Genomic DNA, 17,856 nt, shown 5'->3' with positions numbered 1-17,856 from the left:
CTATGTTATTGGGATAGTGGAGTTTTTAAATCTAAAAAAAGACTATATCAGAACCCCTAAAGCATGGGAATTTTTACATGACTAAACATATACTTAGCTCAAAATAAAATAACCACTGCAGAAGTTGTTTTCAGATGTCAATGAGGTAAAAAATCTGCAGCCACAAGGATCCATACTCCTTGAAAATAATTTGACCTTTATTTTAAAATAGGTCAACAGATACTTATAGCAAAGTCTAGCTTGAAAACTGCTATTACCTTTTGCTAGAAATCTCTCCAAAACTGATAACCTGTATAAGCACTCAAATCTCTTTTACACCCCTCATTGTAATCTAACTTCTACAGGTATCAATATTTACCTGTTGTTCTTATCTTACAACATAAGATACTACCTTCATCCTATTTTTAGCATCTCGAGTTCTTTCTCACCAGTCATAGCATTAAATGGTTATCTTTCTCAAATGTGTCAGCAAATTTGGTATTAAAAACAGACATAAGTATTACACTCAATCCTTTTCATCCGTCTCCATCTAGCACTTCAAAGTCATCTCACCTACTTCTGTTCAGACATAAAGAAGAAAGCTCTTCATCTTGCTCCTTTTTGAAATCTGCCATTTTGACCTTTCCAAACAGGATCACATGTTCCAGAAGTCAGCACGGTTCAAGGTCACAAGAACTGAAGAAAAGGGGAGGGAACCATGTAAAAACAAGCTCAAAAGGCTTTCAGGAAGAAACAGCCAAAGCTGCCATAACAGCAGTGAGGATCAGTTCGTAACTGGAAAAGTTAAACTAGTAGTTCAGAAAACAGTAACAAAAAAATATTGGACTCATGAGACTGATGAGAGAAGTTTTGAAGAAGCATACATCTCTCAAAAAACCCCAAACATAAATTGGCAGAGAAAATAAGAGAGATATCCCTCGCTGACAAAGAATAGAAAATTATTGAGACTGGTTATCCACTGAGTACATAAAGGGAAAAAGAAGGCTGAGTGTTAGGAAATGTTTTTTAAGCAGTATATCTTACACTAATTTCTCAAATGGAAAAACTAGAAAACATTACCAGTTGAACAAAGCTCTGCAGAACAGACTATAGGGCTACAATACCATGACCTTTGAGTGGCAAGAGAAATTCTATCTAGCCCACAGCTTTATAGGTTCCACAAATCAAAATCACAGATTGGTCAATCTGAATCTATCAGATGGTCCACAAACATCTTCCCTGCTAGACATCTCTTTTAACTCCAATAGCACTGCACAATTCTATTGAACACAGAATCACAGAATGGTGGGGGTTGGAAGGGCCCTCTGGAGATCATCTAGTCCAACCCCCCTGCTAAAGCAGGTTCACCCAGAGGAGGCTGCACTGGATTGCATCCAGGCGGGTTTTGAGTATCTCCAGAGGAGGAGACTCCACAACCTCTCTGGGCAGCCTGTTCCAGTGCTCGGTCACCCGCAGAGCAAAGATGTTTTTCCTCATATTGAGATGGAACTTTCTGTGTTCCAGTTTGTGCCCGTTGCCCCTTGTCCTGTCACTGGGCACCACTGAAAAGAGTCTGGCCCCATCCTCTTGACACTCGCCCTTTATTTATAAGTATTGATCAGGTCCCCTCTCAATCTTCTCTTCTCCAGGCTAAACAGACCCAGTTCTCTCAGCCTTTCTTCATGAGAGATGCTCCAGTCCCCTAAACATCCTCGTAGCTCTTCGCTGGACTCTCTCCAGTAGTTCCCTGTCTTTCTTGAACTGGGGAGCCCAGAACTGGACACAGTACTCCAGATGTGGGGGGTGTGGCACTAGGACAGAGGAGAGGGGGAGGATAACCTCCCTCAACCTGCTGGCCACATTCTTCTTAACGCACCCCAGGATACCATTGGCCACCTTGACCACGAGGGCACGTTGCTGGCTCATGGAGAGCTGGTTGTCCACCAGGGCTCCCGGGTCCTTCTCTGCAGCACTGCTTTCCAGCAGATCAACCCCTAACCTGTACTGGTGCATGCGGTTATTCCTCCCTAGGTGCAGGGCCCTTTGTTGAACTTCATTAGGTTCCTCCCCACCCAACTGTCTAGCCTGTCCAGGCCTCCCTGAGTGGCAGCGCAGCCTTCTGGTGTATCAGCCACTCCTCCCAGTTTTGTACCGTCAGCAAACTTGCTGAGGGTACGCTCTGTCCCCTCATCCAGGTCACTGATGAGCATGTTCAACAAGACCGGACCCAGTACTCACCCCTGGGGCACACCGCTACCTACAGGCCTCCAACTAGACTCTGCGCCGCTTATCACAACGCTCTGGGCCCTGCCATTCAGCCGGTTCTCAATCCACCTCACTGTCCACTCATCTAAGCCACACTTCCTAAGCTTACCTATGAGGATGTTATGAGAGACGGTGTCAAAAGCCTTGCTGAAGTCGAGGTAGGCAACATCCACTGCTCTCCCCTCGTCCACCCAGCCAGGCATGCCATCACAGAAGGCTATCAGATTGATCTTCTATCGTACTCTAACTGAAGGACTTTGATAACTCACAGAGCATTAACTACCAAGCAAAAAGAGTTAAATAAATCTCTACTAAAGTACTGGTCTGTTCAGGAGATGTAAAGACAACCATCACCTATTGACAACTGATGTTTTCAGACCCTCAACTTTCATAATCACCAACTTCAGGAGGCTGGAAGTCACCTACCATCATCATAAGACAAGGTAAACTCTCTCATTCCCTGATCCTGCAGTTTAATGAAAGATTACTTAGATCTCAAAAATGCATACAAGAGAAAGCTCTAGTAAAACTTTGTTTTCTATTACTTCCTCATGAGGAGTACAGAACTCTATGTTTAAAATGAGGCCAACTAAGAGGCAAAAGCTCCACAAAATTCAGCATCCGACATTTCTTGTATAACTACACAACAGCATGTTAAATGGATTTCAACGCATCATGACAACACCTGCAAAGCCACAGCTTATGTGCAAGTGAAAAGCCATTCTACTTTAAAATAATCTCAAGATAAATTTGCTGTATTAGTTTCTATCTCAAAGTTGCTCTATACACCCCCACAGAGAAAATTCTCTTCTGAGGATGAAAAAAGCCAAAAAGGGAAAAAAAGTAAGGAGACCTACAAGAGGGAAAGTGCAGACTACGACATATCCTTTTCCTTTCAAGGACACTACTGTTGTTGCTTGGGGTGGGGAAGTTACAGCCAAGGTCACAGTATTCTCAGTAGTCCAAGCTGCTTTGCGTTTCTGCCAGAAAATACTGCACAAGAGTGTTAGGAACAAGAATTACCTTATCGTTCTTGCCCGCAGTAGTGTGACAAAGGGGAAGAAAAAGTAAAGGCATGTTATGCACATAACAGAGTAACTTGTAGTGCTCCTCTTGAGACACTGTTCAATGCACATCCAAGACCAGTGCTCCCTGAAAACACTGAGGATTGTACACAGCTGTCCTTGACATCATCCAAAATATACACTTGTGAACTACTAACCTAAATTCACTTACCACTGGAAGGACTTGGGGATTTAGCAGTTGCCTTTTCCTGTGGCTGCATCTGCTCTTCTTGGTCCAGATCCACTGTCGTAACAATATCCTCCGTATTCGTTGGCACCTGATTCTCCTGCTGAGTCACCACCACGTCAACCTCTCTAAGTGGTGGCTGATTCCTTATTAGCATTATCTGTCCTAATTCTGAACAACCTGGATGTTTTTTGGCACACAACTCCACTTCCGATGGAACATCACTCTTTAACTTAGGAAACAAATTCTTGTGCTGTTCCAGTAACTCCCCTACAGAAGGCTTAGATAAAACTTTATTGAGCTTTGGCATGTTTTCCAAAGCAGCCTTAAAGGACAGTTTATCCATGTTCTTCACCTCTCCAGTGTCAGAAGTACAATCTTTTGAAGTTTCTTTTTTCCAACTTTCTGGTCCAATCTTTTCTGATTCTTGGGCCTGATTAGACAAATTTTTGCTATTTTTACAAGAACCATCAGCAAATTCCACTTCCCTATCCTCATGACGCTGTACTTCGCTTTCAAGAATAAACCTCTGAGAAAGCATTATATTAACAAGAGACCCATCTTCATTTATTTGCTTCTCTTTTATTTGCAGTTTTTCTTCTTGTTCTTCACATTGAGTCTCAGGAACAGCCTCAGGTTCAGAAGTCTCTTCCAATGGATAATCCTCAGATTGCGCTTCTCTACCCTGAGTATACGACAAAACCTCAGGCAAACCAGACTGATCTGCAGCAGACTGACTTCCAGAAATACATTTGATCTCCCGATGACCTGTAGGGGCTAATGACCCATCTGCTGCTATATCCACACTAACTAACTGCATTACAGGTTTTCCTGCAGTCTGTAACTCCTCCTTTTTTGTTTTTTCACAGTTTTCAGAGAGGGCTTGATCACCTGCATCCAGCCTCAGTTTTATGTTGTCATTCTCCACAGAACAGAGTCTCAAGTCTGAGGCCTTGCATTCAGAAATCGTCTCTACCTGAGTAGTTTCACTATCTTGGCCCACGTTCAGAGAGCTTGAACTGACCTCTGTATTTGTGGGTTGGCTACATTCACTTGTGGAAAGCATCAGCTTACAGGACTCAGAAGGCTGTGACGTAGAGTCACCTGTAGACATCTTTGATAAAGCATCTGTGGGTCCAGAGAGATCTCCTGGTAAATGTAAGTGGGTTAAAGCAGCAGCTTTTGCTTCTCCTTCGTGCTGCTTCTCTGGGCTCTGAGTTGGAACAAAGATATCCTAAAATGAAAAAGTGGGACATGGAGCATCAGGGCATCCCGAGTAGGACTGTTTATTTGTTTTTCCTAGAACATTACACTGGATTATGGAGCAGAGCAAGCTCGGTGCAAAACTACCGATTAAAAAACAAAAAAAATCCCCACATTTATGAGAGTCATAATTGCCCTGTTCTTGCTGAGAAAAATTATCACCACCCATTGTCACAGAGATACTAGAAAGTAAAGTCAGACACAATCCTTGGTACACCTCTCACAGTACCAAATCATGAAGTACAGGTCAAGTATGGTCAAGTATGGCAAACTAGTAGCTATTTTTCTAGGGTTCTGGAAAGATTCTCTTGAGGAATCTATTACATTAGCATGAAAGCCACTTTCAGCTAAGGAGAAGCCCTGCTTCAACTACTGAAGTCTCTAGTACAACCTTCATTTTCTGCCTTAAATTGATGAAATTTGTAATATTAAGCTATAAAGCCACCAACCGCCTGTTAAATCCATTTGAACAGTAATAACTTCCAGAATCAAAAAGCCCAAAGGAAAAAACAGATAATAAGCAACTTGAAAAATGCAGTAATTGAATTCTAGCCTTGTAAGAGAATACAAATGCTTTATTACAAAACAGCTGCACTTTCTCCATGACAAATGATGTTAAGGTCTATCCTGATAAAAGTCTAATTTATGGCACAGTTTGAGATGCATGATGACCAGTTCAGCATCACAAAGCAGCAACCCTTCAAAGAGAAAAAGAAAAAAAGAAAAAAAAAACAACCCAAAAACACCACAAAAAAAGTTTCTAGCATAGATTAAAAGACAACAAATTTATGTTCAGTAACTCACTATGCCCTCTTAAGCTGTTGTGCATTTTTTCTGCAGGATAAACTGCCACATAGTATGATCAACATATAACTGTGACTGGTGGGAACACGGAAGCTCATGAGAACCAGCTTAGTAGGGAAGCTCAAAACAGAAGCACAGAGGCTGACTCAAACACACATCTTCTGCAACAGCCATATAAAAACCCCAGCAAAGATATCTACATGAACCCTTACATGAGAGAACTCTGGTTGTGATGGTATGGGTAAAGATCCAGGAAAGAAGGTTGGGGCATTCTGGGACACTGGAGTTGAAGCCTGTGGCAGGACAAGAGGTCCTGGTGGGATACATGGGATGGCCATCTCCACTAGCGTATCTCCTCTCTGCTTCTGCATCAGCTCTCTTCCTTCTGCAGGGATAGATAAATCCATCTGTTCATCTGGTTTGAAAGAGCAGAAAATACATTACTAGCAAATTCTTGTGTTGTGCCTAGTTTCCAACATTCTGTTAAAAGACTTGTCTTCATTGGCGTATGCTACTTTCTCATACTTTAATGGGTGAATCTAAAATCTCCAGGTAAATTATTGGGGGGAGGGGAGGGGGAAGACATGAAAAAACCATCCATATTCTTAAATTTAAGGGGGGGAGAAAGCGTTTTGTTCAGAATTCATAAAGCTATTTTGCTACAGGTCTAGAACTTCTACAATTAGAAAAAAGTATCTGAAATTTATAAAAAGTATTTCTTGGAGGTTTTTTTTTTCCTTTTTCTATCTTTATAAATTGCAACCAAATTCAGACCCCGGCTAACAAAATATCTGTTCTAAAAGTATTTCACATTCTGTGACAAGAATCTCACAAAAAGGAATGGTGATTTTGGATCATACTAAAAGTCTGTGTGGATGAGTATCTTATCCCTGACAGTGAACAGGTGCTTAGATAAAATGTTTAAGAACCAAGGTATAATAGAATCATAGAATGGTTTGGGCTGGAAGGAACCTTGAAGCCCATCCAGTTCCAACCCCCCTGCCATGGGCAGGGACACCCTCCACCAGCCCAGGCTGCCCAAAGCCCCATCCAACCTCGCCTTGAACGCTGCCAGGGAGCCAGGGGCACCCACAACCTCTCTGGGCAACCTGTTCCAGTGCCTCACCACCCTCACAGTAAAGAATTTCTTCCTAACATCTAATATAAATCTACCCTCTTTTAGTTTAAACCCATTACCCCACCATATAGAAGAATCCTTCTAGAATACACACACACAACATACCAAAGCTTTTTAAAATATTGTGCAAGTCATGCAAGTTAAGGTAAAATAACTGTTACGATGCGGTCCTCTGCCCTTTCTACTGCCCTAACAGTACACACTTAATACAGATATCTGCCTGTAGCACGAATGGCTTGTCCCTAAGAAAGGGGGACAATCGCAAGCAGCAATCTGTATCCCACACAAAGTATTTTCCATCTTTCAAGTGAAGGGGAGCTAGCCGACCATACTAATTTTATCATGATAGCTATGCAGGAAATATCAACAGCACATCAGCTGTCTTAGTCACAAATACAGATCCACCTTCATCTACCTCCTTCAGTGTTCTCAATCCTGCTTTACTCTTTAAACGTAATTTTAGCAGGTTTTGAAAAGGCTGCATGCGCAGGCTAAACCACAGAGCACAGAAACACCACCACTGACCAGTATGCAGAAAATCTTACCTTTTGCTTGCTCCAGTTCAGTAGGACTGCTAGGGACAAGAGCATTGGATCCAAAGGCAACAGGAGGAGGAATAACTAAGCCTGAAGAGACACTGCAGACCAAGAAAAGGGAACATGGAAAAGATGACCATACATCACTAGAAAATGCATTAACTTCTCCTCAAGCGTAGCTCCAGCTTGTCACAATATGAGTCTTGGAGAGTGTCAGGTGTTCACTAGCAAGAGACTTGAGAAAAAGCCATTGACCACATAGGCATCATTAGTCAATTTCATCACAAGATAAAGCCATGCTCCTCTCATAGTGCAAAATTAAAATATCGATTGCTTAAAATAAAGCACAAGTCCTTGAATACAGACGAGAGTGGTAGAAATGCACTATTGCAATTAAGCTATTGCAATAGTTTGGGGGTTTTTTTGCTTACGTGGGATGATTCTCCTGTACAAGGGATCCCTGTCCAGAAAGCTGCAGGAGTTGCAGACTGCGCGCAGGGGTGCATGCCAGCGAACTTCTCTCTTCCACCCTGGTTATTGGACAGCCACTCCCTGCAGCAGTTTTGAACAAAAGGAAATAAGATTAGAAATCTGACAATAACCAAGCTGATCAGAAAATTCTGAGGAATGATATTCACACTACGGTACAGTTACTTCTCAAGTAGACAAGGACAAGCTGATTTTCACACAAAGTTGAAGACGGACTGCAAGTGAAAGTTCAGTATGTGAAATGTGAACATAATATAGTTAAGGTGAAAAATCTAAGTTTGTACCCATACAATAGATTTTTATTAGGCCAGACTGTAGAAATAATCCTACTTGGGAATTTTAAAAAAATAATCCCCAATGGCTCCAATATCAGCACACTTGATCCAGCACTAGAATGCAAATGCAGGCAACATTCTTATAAGAAAAGACACCGTGCATTGACCACTGACTCAGTGTGAGTAGGAGGTTGTTTTGAACCTTCTGGATACAGAACATTCATGCACAAGATCATACTGGTATAGACACAGTCGTACACAAATTAAAACTAAATAAAAAGCGCACGGTGAGACTTCATTTAGCTCATGCTTTATAAACTGTGACAAAGTTGCCTTTCAAAACCTCATTTTCTAGGCCTTTCACTATTAAGATTGTTAAGAACCTTTCAATTTCTTTATTACCCTTTCAGTTGTGGATACCAAAACCAGACATACACATCCTCCTAGCAAGACATACAGTGATGACCTCTCTCCTGATCCTATTTTATGTAATCTGTTCTCTTACAGAGAAGGAACATTAACCTAGATGACAAATAAGACTGACCAAAATTGTGGTATGAAGTTTTGATTGCAGGAATTCTGTCCTATCCCAAACAGCAGAGTAAGGTGGAATGTTTTGCCAAAATCACCCAGCATAAGAAGGTGTACAATATCTGCCTACATTACTGATCCACACTTTAGATTCTGTGTCACTACAAAGGGTAAGCGTTATTATTGCCAGTTTCAGAAGAGGGTAAAAATTTGTTTGTTTTTAATTTTGTTCTTCAAGGGGCACAGAAAAAAAAGGAAATTAAATGTATTTAACAAGGCAGTGTAACTGTTCTAACAAGAAGTGACATTTAGCCGTTGCTCCATAGTATAGTAAAAGAGATGGTGGCCTTTCATTTCCAAAGCATTCTCAGTTTTAGCAGAAATTACACGAAAAAAGACTCACAGCACTCTGTACCCTAAAACATTACATGCCTAAAAAGATCAAGTAGGAATGATGATTATGATGATCTCTGGGATGGATGTTTTGGCTCTGCTTGTCTATTGTTACCTGTTGCATTATCCTCAGGAAACATCTCTTCCTGAGTTGACAAGATATCTGACTCCTCGTGACCAGAATCAAGGGATTTCTCAGTTTTAGTGGAGTCACAGACAGGCATTTGTTTCCTGGTATGCTCTTCTGCTTTGTGCAGAGTTCTGGAAAAGCAAGATGCAGTCACTGACCTGAGAAATTTATAGTATGAAGTAATACTGCAAGACTGTAAAGAAAATTTATCAGCACAGATGAAAGGTATTCATTTGTGTATACCATGGGGGGGAGGAGTAGAAGGAAGACCGACCTCTCTCTCCTGACAAATTAACATGTTCAGCCTTCACAAAATACATTTTCAGGATTGTTTTGTAAGTTTTCTACCAATTTAAGTAATGCTTAAAGGGAATGCAGATTGTTCTACTGACTTCTATTCAATGTGGATTCTAGGAATTTTGTTTCACCTCTTTTTTAATATTATTTTGTGGCAGACTATGACAATAGAATAGTATTTAGCTCATCTTGTATCAGGAATAAAAGATATATAAACAGTTTTCAACAAACTGAAGTTTCACATTTAAAAATAATTTAAACTATAAATCTTACAATAGCAAATACTCAAAAGCATCCTGGAATGGACACCACTTAGGCTCTAGATTTCTTCTGTGAGGCTAAAGCCCATGCTGCAGTGATTAAGTCATTTTGAAATAACTTCTGTGCCTTAAACTGAATTATTACTTTTAATATATTCCAGTTGTTTAACTTTTAAGAAAATTATTAGTATGTTTCATTATCCAGTGCACTCTCCCTTAAAAATAAATCTATTGATATCTTTGTGCGCAAGAGTTTGACACCACCTCTTTTCTCAGCTAGGAATGGTGAAAGCACTCCTTAGTCAGCACTGCCGCAAAATGGTCTCATCAGTACTTCATCTTTCCCTTCACTTTTCTCTTTTGCCTAGAAGCCTGAACCCTCCTACGTCTAAAAATCCAGTAAAAAAGACACAAATCCACTTCCAGAATGTCAGCAAGAGACCTACAAGAACACGGACTGGTTTACCTTTCAGACTCCTCTGGCTGGCATTCCAAAGCAGTATGTGCTTCTGTGCTGGAGACGTTTTCCGTGCTATCCTCACGCAGTTCTAGCAAGAGGAAAAAAAAAATATATATATTTGTTACTTGGGTCACCTATATTAATATACAAAGAGAAGAATGTGTAGTTCTGTAAGTTACACAAATATCAAGACAAGCTTTATATGAAAAAAATAATCTTGAACTATCAATGACAGCAACAATAACAAAAAAGGACAAGATGAGTTTTTTTACCAGGGAGGGAATTCAATATCAGATTGTCTGAATATTCTGGAAACAAATTAGGAAAGAGAGGTGCAAGAATCAATGACAGCACTTGCACAGCTACAAGAAAACAAATAAACTAGCCCACAGGTTAGCAAAAGGTTGCCCAAAGAGAAGGCAAAATTCTTTTCAACTACCAACTAGCTGTGAATTCATTTCTGAAAACTACTAATACTGTAGTTCCTGTCAAAGAAACATAACGTCTATAAATTAAAAGAAACTAGAGATAATTGACAAAGCAACAAAAGAACATCTAAAATAATTTTCACATACCATCTTCAGTATCGTTCTTCACAAGTCTGGAAGAAGGGACAGCAGCTCCAGGGTGAAACTGATGCCTAGCATCTCCTTCGCTGGGCACGAAGTCACTCTCAAAATCCTGACTCTGTGAGAGCTCTAGAGCTCCAAAATGCAGCTGTGACATGCCCGTATCTAACGCCAAACATCCATAAATAATACATATTTAAATTAAAAAAAAAAGAAAAAAGAAAAAAATCAAAGAGCCATCTATCACTTTATAAGAGCAAAAGATATACCCTCTAACAAAAGTATTTAGGCTACTGCTGAAACTCTGAATAAACTAACAGACTCTGATCTCAGCCGTACTAATTAAAAATGTGGTAACAGAATAGGGACAGTCACCATTAATTCCAAAACCAGTGTTAATCAGCAAGTTCTTATGTAACACCATTAGGTACTGCAGAAGATTTGGATTCTGTGATGAGAAAACAATCCTGGTAATACATAGCCTGTGCCTGAAAGTCCTTTGATGATCACAACCATTATGCCAGGAGTTCTTTACTCTGCCATAAAAAGGCTCCATCTCCTAATGGTAACAATGCACCTATGCCTCCATCACTTCTCCTGTCTCCCAAGATCCTTGTTAACAAGGATATGAAATCACCATTTCTTTTTCAAGCACCAAAGCATACAGATCAACTTCCAGAAAAAGACATCAATTTCTGACCCATTACTACCAGCACAACCACCCCATGTGAGACAAGTGAGGCAGCTGAACTTAAGAACTACACAGGTGGTTGATCAGATTCACAGCCCCAAGAAGAGACCTGAAACGGAGAAGTTACCTTCCACGCACGGCGTAGTACAGTCCTCAACATCACCTTCACTTCTTTCTCCAGCCTTTCCAAGGGCACTGCAACAGAAAGACTTATACACATCGCTTTGGGGTTTCTTGCGGCCTGCCTTCTGACAGCCTACTTATGTTCCGAAGGGTAGCTTCGCGGCTGCAGCCCCTGACCAGGCGCTCCCGAGCCCTCCGAACCCCGCACCCTGGCGCAGCCTGTCCTCCGCGCGCCACGGCGGTTTTACAAGGCGAGAGAAGCCCAGGAGGCGGCCGAGAGCCGGCGCGCCGTGCCAGGGAATGGCGGCCTCCGCGGCCCAGCCCGGCCCACGCACCTGCTCTCTCCGCCGGGCGGTGGCACCTCCTCAGCAACGCGGTCCTGCGAACCGGCGGCGTCCGAGCGGGCAGGGCTCTCCATCGGCTCTGCAAGCACAGCGCCGTTAGCGCGGCTGCGGCCCCCCGGGCACGCCGCAGCCCCGCGCCCAGCTCTTACCTGCGGATCGCTCTCGGGCCGCCCCGCCGCCCGCGGGTGCGCGGCTGCCGGCAGGACAGCAGACGATCTCCTGCAAGACAGACGTACAGGCCGCGTCAGGGCAGGACAGGGCCGGGCCGCCCCGCCCCGCCCCCGCGCCGGGCTCTCACCAGAACGGGGCTCGGGCTCCGCCGGGCCGGCAGCCGGCGGGCCAGCACGCTGAGACAGGCCTGCTCCGCGTCCTCCTCCGCTCCCGCGCTCTCGGGCTGCGAGTCCTCCACGATCAGACGGGGCGTGTCCTGCTGCGAGAAGCCAGGGTCCAGCTGGCTGCCGCCGCGCTCCATGCAGCGCGCCGCGGGGAGCGGGACGCCTGGGGAGCCCAGCCACGGCCCTACGCCGCCCGCCCGCCCGCCGGGCCGCCACCCCGCGCCACACTTCCCGCGGCCGCCATCTTGCAGCGCGCCGATTGGCGACGCGCGACCCCCCCGCCCCGCGCCGCCGGCGCCGTTACCAGGGAGACGCCGGCCCAGGCGCCGCCTGGCGGGTCTCGCGGTTCGCAGAGCGGCCCGGGAGTCGAGAGGGGTCGGGGCTGGCGGCAGCCTCGCCGCCGGGGGAGGGGGCGGGGCGCAGGAGATGAGACCGGGCTCTGCACCGGCAGTGCCGCCCACGGAGCGGTAACGGCGGTGGATTTGGAGCTGCCCCGCCTCACGTCTCCTTCAGCGAAGGGAAACGCCCACTCGGCCCCTCCGTGAGGAGCCAGGGAGACAGAAAACAGCCCCCTGCCCTCCGGCCCAGCCCGCGCCGGGGGCCTCGGTCGTGCCGCCGCGGCCGCTCCAGGGCGAATACAGCGACTTCCCGACTGGCGCGGAACGCGGGCTGAGGAGGTTCGGGCCAAGGGGCTTCAGCGCGGCGCCCTACCGACCCCTTTCGGGGAACGTACAAAACATCCCCGGCTCCGGCACGGAATAGTGCTTATCGCGGGCAACCACAATCGTGTACATAAATTGTTGGGTTTCACAGGAAAGTGAAATCTGACTGATTTCCCCGTGCTTATATTAATAAACGGCAGTTACTGAAGAAGCCTCAGGCACAAGTTGTGACAGCGTTGTTGTCTGTCAGCATTAAACTTTTTGCCTAAAAACTAGTTAGGGTGAATAGACTAATTTAAATCCGCCTTTGCAAGCTCTCTTTTTTACTTCTGCACCTCTCTCTATTTCATAGATGAGAACTCTATATATTTTATTTAAAAACCTCTTGTAGAACCAAAACTAGAGAAGACTGAAAAAACCAATACCTGGCCTGGCAGAAACTGTTATTATGCAAAGTTATAGACACAAGGTTGTACACAGTAAAACACTGTAAATATGAGTTTGTGTTAACAACTTCTGTGTGTAATGTGAAATACAATTTTGCACATGCATGTTAAGAACATTAAACAGGCTATAAATATTTACAGTTCCTATGCAGGAAGGATGCTTTAATGGTTGATTGTTCAGCTCCCGGAAGATGCTGCTTTAGCACACATTAAGCTGTATTATTGAAAAGTTCTTCTGGTATACTAGTTTCAAAAATACATACAACTTCAGATATTGTCTGAAATTTGCCACAATGCCAAAGAACACCACCAGGCCTGTGATTACTAAATCTTTCTTTTGAAAGATGACGTTGTTCATAGGCTTTTGTTAGCCATCTAGAGAAGCCAGATTTCATGTTCACAAAATATTTTATCCCAGGGAACTGAAAAGGAGACTGGGATCCTGATGGGACAGCTGGCAGTCTATGATCCTCAAGTGTCTCAGAAGTTTTAGAATGGGCTCTTGCAGTTTGTTCAATTCCCTTCAAATAGAATTCTGCTTCCATCAGAATGAAAGCATTTCAGATGGTCTGCCTTTATGCCTACTCTCAAAATAAAATATAAAATTCCTCTTTTTTTTTCTTTTTGGTAAAATAGAAAGTAAAGCTGTCTTATAAACACAAGGATAGCACAAGTTCTCATTTTTTTAAGCAAGTTTATGGTATTCCACTACTGATTCTTGCTGGACTTACTAGCGGGTTTCCAAGCTCGCTACTGTCTTCTCCTTTAGAATAAGCTCCTTTTCTTATCGACAAAACATTAAACAACTATATCCTTCCTCATCTCATCTTCTTTCACACTTGTATCCTGCCAGCACCTCTTATTAGCTTCTCCTGGGGAATATATGCTCTTTATCAGTGCACTTTAAAAGCTTACCTAAGCCAAGTCCTTCTTGAAACTTCAGATTTTCATCTGAAGGTGTTTCTACAATAGACACAGCTAACTACAAACTGCGGGGGGGAAAAGAAAATTACTGTGTTTATAACAACACGAGAAGTACATGCAGACATTGGCCACGCAGAATGTATATTTGGGAAGAAAATAAGAGAGCAGAAAAACAAAGAATGGATTTTGAGGAGCAGACGTCAATAAACACCTGCCAAGTAAGATCTTGCAGCACAAGAAGAGTTACGAAGAGACAGCAGTTTCTTTACTAAAGGCACAAGTGCAAACTATCTTAATGCAAAGAAAGGATAAGAAATGTAATAGGAGAAGGTGATTTGACTCAGGTATGACAAGAAAACAGAGGAAAGGAAACAAGGAAATCAGAACTGTATCAGCTTTCTTAAAGGATCAGTATAAAACAATGGCAGAGGCATACAAAGACAAAAATTAAAAAGGCCAGAGATAATCAATAGCAATGAGAAAATTATCGATAGACATACTAGTAAGAAAACAACAACCATAAGAATTGTTGATCTGCTGTTCTGAAGGAACACTACTGGGTGGCTAATGTCAAGAAGGCAGAAGCATTTACTCTTCTTCTCTAAAGAGGTTAACAGAAAATGGGATCTAGCTCAGTTAAACAACAATGACAAAGGGCAAGATTTCAGTCTTGAAACAAGGCTGAAACAGGTTAGAGTGCTTATCTAAGCCAGATGTTTTAGAAACTGTTGAGTCTAGATGACTCCCCCAAAAAATGTTGTCTTAGAACTGTTAACAGTTACCTTTCAAAACTCATGAGGTATCTGAAGACTAGAACTGGCAAATGTGCCGGTCACTCTTTCTCAATATTCCCTTCAAATCCTTGAAAACAAATCACCAACCAAATTACCAGTTTGTATCTAGAAGATAAGGAGAGGAATTAGCAGCCAACATAGATCCGTAAAGACAAGGCACATAACTTTGATCTGATTTCTTCCCATGTCAGAGCAACAGGCCTTATGGACAGAAGTGGCAGAATAACAACCTTACTATAGTTAAGACCTTCAGCAGTGTCTATATGGGGTTCTTGTAAGCAAACAAGGGAGACGTAGCTGTGATGAAATTTTTGTAAGATAAATAAAAAACCTGTTCAATATCCATCCCTGGAAAGTAATCATCATTAGTTCTATGCCAAAACAAGTATGTATGAGTGAGGGTCCAAACATCAATGCGCTATTCCTATTCTGTTCACTGTTTTCTTTAATCACCTTGGTCACAAAATAAGGAGTACACTTATTAAACCTACAAGGAATCTGAAACTGAGAAGGACTGAAGAAGAAAAAATTTTAAAAATTGTCTCAAAAATGGACAAAGTACAATGCAGGTAAGAACAATATTCTACAAAAGGAAAGAATTGACTGCACAAATTCAGGACAGGGCTGCTAAGCTACATGGCATTGCTGTAAAATAAGGCAATCGGGGGTCATAGTGCCTGACAAACTCATGAGTCAGTGTCACGCTGCTGCCACCGAAAAAGATGCAAACAGCAAGGATTATGCTTATGTATAGTATGCATATATGCTAGATGCGTGATATAATTCTTGTACTCCACACTGGCAAGGCCTAAGCTAAGCGCTACGTCTAGTGAGAAGATGGCAAAGGAATTGGTTATCATAACAGTCTTCAAATAGAAAAAAGTTGATGGCAAATAATTTGATTTTCATATTCACAGTTTAGAGGACAGCTGTGAATTTGTTTACATGAACTGCAAATAGGTTTAAATTAAAGTAAGACAAAACAGAAATAAGCAAAAATGTTTAAAAAGTAAGGCTAATGAAGCTCTGAAGATTATGCAATCTCTAAGATTTAAAACATTTTTTTAAAGTAGTAACAAACAGATATAGTTGATCTTGGTCTGAAACAGAAAGCTGGACTAGATCATCTCCAGGATTCTCTTCCAGTCTTATTTTTCTGCAATTCAATACTCTTGCATGAACAAAACTGAGAGCTCAGTCCAGGCAGTCAAATTAGTAAATGCCAAATCTGCATCTGAGTTTTAAAGCTGACTGCCATTTTTTGTGTTACATTGGTAATCTCATTTTTTCCATCTTTTTATGCTATGAAAAAAAGCAGCCTGCTTTCTTCATAATATACAAATCTCTGATCTAAATATCCCCCCTCAATTTGCAGACTGCCTTTTTTCTGAGACCTATCATAAATTACAAATAGGGTGTGGCCGCCTTTATCTAAGAAAGAGGATAAAAGAGCAAAATTAATTTTTGCTTCCTCTCCCTTCAAAACAAAACATGTCCAGCACCAGGCTTTCAATGAACGAGGTATGAAGGCTGTCTGATTTTTCCTATTTGCAGTATTTTTTTTCTGAATTTCTTGTATCTTACAGAATTTGCAATGGACAGTTGAAGCTATAGTTTATTTTGTTCTGAATACTTTCCAATGCAAGTCTACTAATTAGGACGGGAAACCGAGAAACAGGACTCCTAGTACCCATTCTCATTTCTTCCACTGTGAATCCATTTCTCTGTGTCTCAGTGCAGCCCCAGGCCCCATCTTCAAAACAGGATAGTATTCACATGAAAAGCACGAAATTCCAGATCCTGATTTCAGGTGGAAATTAGATACCTAAACTAAGATACCTAACAAGAAAGCTAAACTTACTAAAGGAATAAGGATGCTGCTTATCTTTGAAAATCTAGGTTTAACAATTGTACTGTATTATTGCAATTATTATTTTCACGGGAGACACATCTAAAAACTACCTGGACAATTTCCGTATGCATTATCCTCTGCTCTTCTAATTTGGGAATAAACACTGCGCAGTATTTACCATTCTCGGGGTCTGTGAGTCCAGTGGCAAGTAGCCTGGCACGCTACTGACTAAAGGTACAAGGGGCCGATGTGCTTTATAAACCGAAAGTGTCTGGAGTGACCGGGAAACAGCTGTCCTTGCCTGTGCTTACAGCTGACCTGAGCCAGCGGCAGGGCAATCGCAGCCACCCGCACTTGCGCCCCCCAAACTTTGCTGCTTACAGCGAGCCAGCAAGCCCTCATGCTCGGGACATGTGAACACCTCAGCCACCCCCGGCAGCCTGGCCGGCCGCCTGCGGCCCGCCTCGCAGGGGTGCCCCGAGCAGAGCGCGTCGCGTCCGCGCTGTGACCGGGCCGTGCTCCTGCCCCGCGACGTGCGGCCGCGGCCCCGCTCCGCCCCACCGGTGAGGCGGCCGCTGCGCAGCGCGCCTCCCGAGCCGCTGCCGCCTCCGCCGCCCGAACCGCCGCCGGAGCTCCCCGGACAGGACCCGCGCGGCGCCCCCGCCCGCAGCGGCGAGGCCGGGCCGAGGGGTTGGCCGGGCCCCGCGGCGCCTCAGCGTCCCCAAGGTCCTGCCGTGGGTGTGCCCCGCGGCTCCCGCCTGCCCCGCCCGCCCTGCGGGCCAGAGGGAGCTGCCCCGGCCGCTTCCCGGGTCGGTCTCCGCCGGGCGGAGCACAACGGACAAAGCGGCCGCGGGCAGCGGGAGGCCGCGGCGCCGCCCCGGCCCGCTTTACCTGGTCTGAGCCGGCGAGCAGGGCCAGTACCGCCGCTTCGGGCGGAGGCAGAGGCGCTCGAGCCACACCGCCGCCCCCGGCCGGGCCCGCCCCGCTGACATCAGGCGGGCGGCAACGGGCCGGACTCCGCCCGCTGTCCGCGCCGCGCCTGGGG

The 17,856-nt window shown here is 44.0% G+C and overlaps 1 protein-coding gene across 12 annotated transcripts in view; it reads right to left on the bottom strand.

The window, feature by feature from the left end:
- TP53BP1 (tumor protein p53 binding protein 1) overlaps positions 1–17,856 on the bottom strand; it is a 37,373-nt gene extending 19,517 nt beyond the window's left edge. For 6 of the 12 annotated variants that reach the window (XR_008578612.1, XM_054836771.1, XM_054836772.1 and 3 more), the window contains exons 1-11: positions 12,097–12,384; positions 11,948–12,017; positions 11,790–11,877; positions 11,459–11,526; positions 10,647–10,805; positions 10,078–10,159; positions 9,040–9,185; positions 7,668–7,788; positions 7,246–7,337; positions 5,775–5,977; positions 3,481–4,729 (exon numbers count right to left, since the gene is read on the bottom strand). Coding sequence is in view for 11 of the 12 variants with exons in the window: in XM_054836771.1 (XP_054692746.1) it covers positions 3,481–4,729; positions 5,775–5,977; positions 7,246–7,337; positions 7,668–7,788; positions 9,040–9,185; positions 10,078–10,159; positions 10,647–10,805; positions 11,459–11,526; positions 11,790–11,877; positions 11,948–12,017; positions 12,097–12,270 (2,452 nt within the window). In the remaining variant the exon portion in view is untranslated. Of the gene's footprint in view, positions 1–3,480; positions 4,730–5,774; positions 5,978–7,245; positions 7,338–7,667; positions 7,789–9,039; positions 9,186–10,077; positions 10,160–10,646; positions 10,806–11,458; positions 11,527–11,789; positions 11,878–11,947; positions 12,018–12,096; positions 12,385–12,437; positions 12,550–17,702 lie in introns of those variants that run through there. The other 6 variants (XM_054836775.1, XM_054836776.1, XM_054836781.1 and 3 more) reach the window with 5 other exon arrangements.

This window comes from Grus americana, chromosome 10 (assembly GCF_028858705.1).
Source record: "Grus americana isolate bGruAme1 chromosome 10, bGruAme1.mat, whole genome shotgun sequence".
NCBI lineage: Eukaryota > Metazoa > Chordata > Aves > Gruiformes > Gruidae > Grus > Grus americana.
Note: the sequence above shows the minus strand (reverse complement) of the source record. Positions and strands in the feature narration are given on the sequence as shown.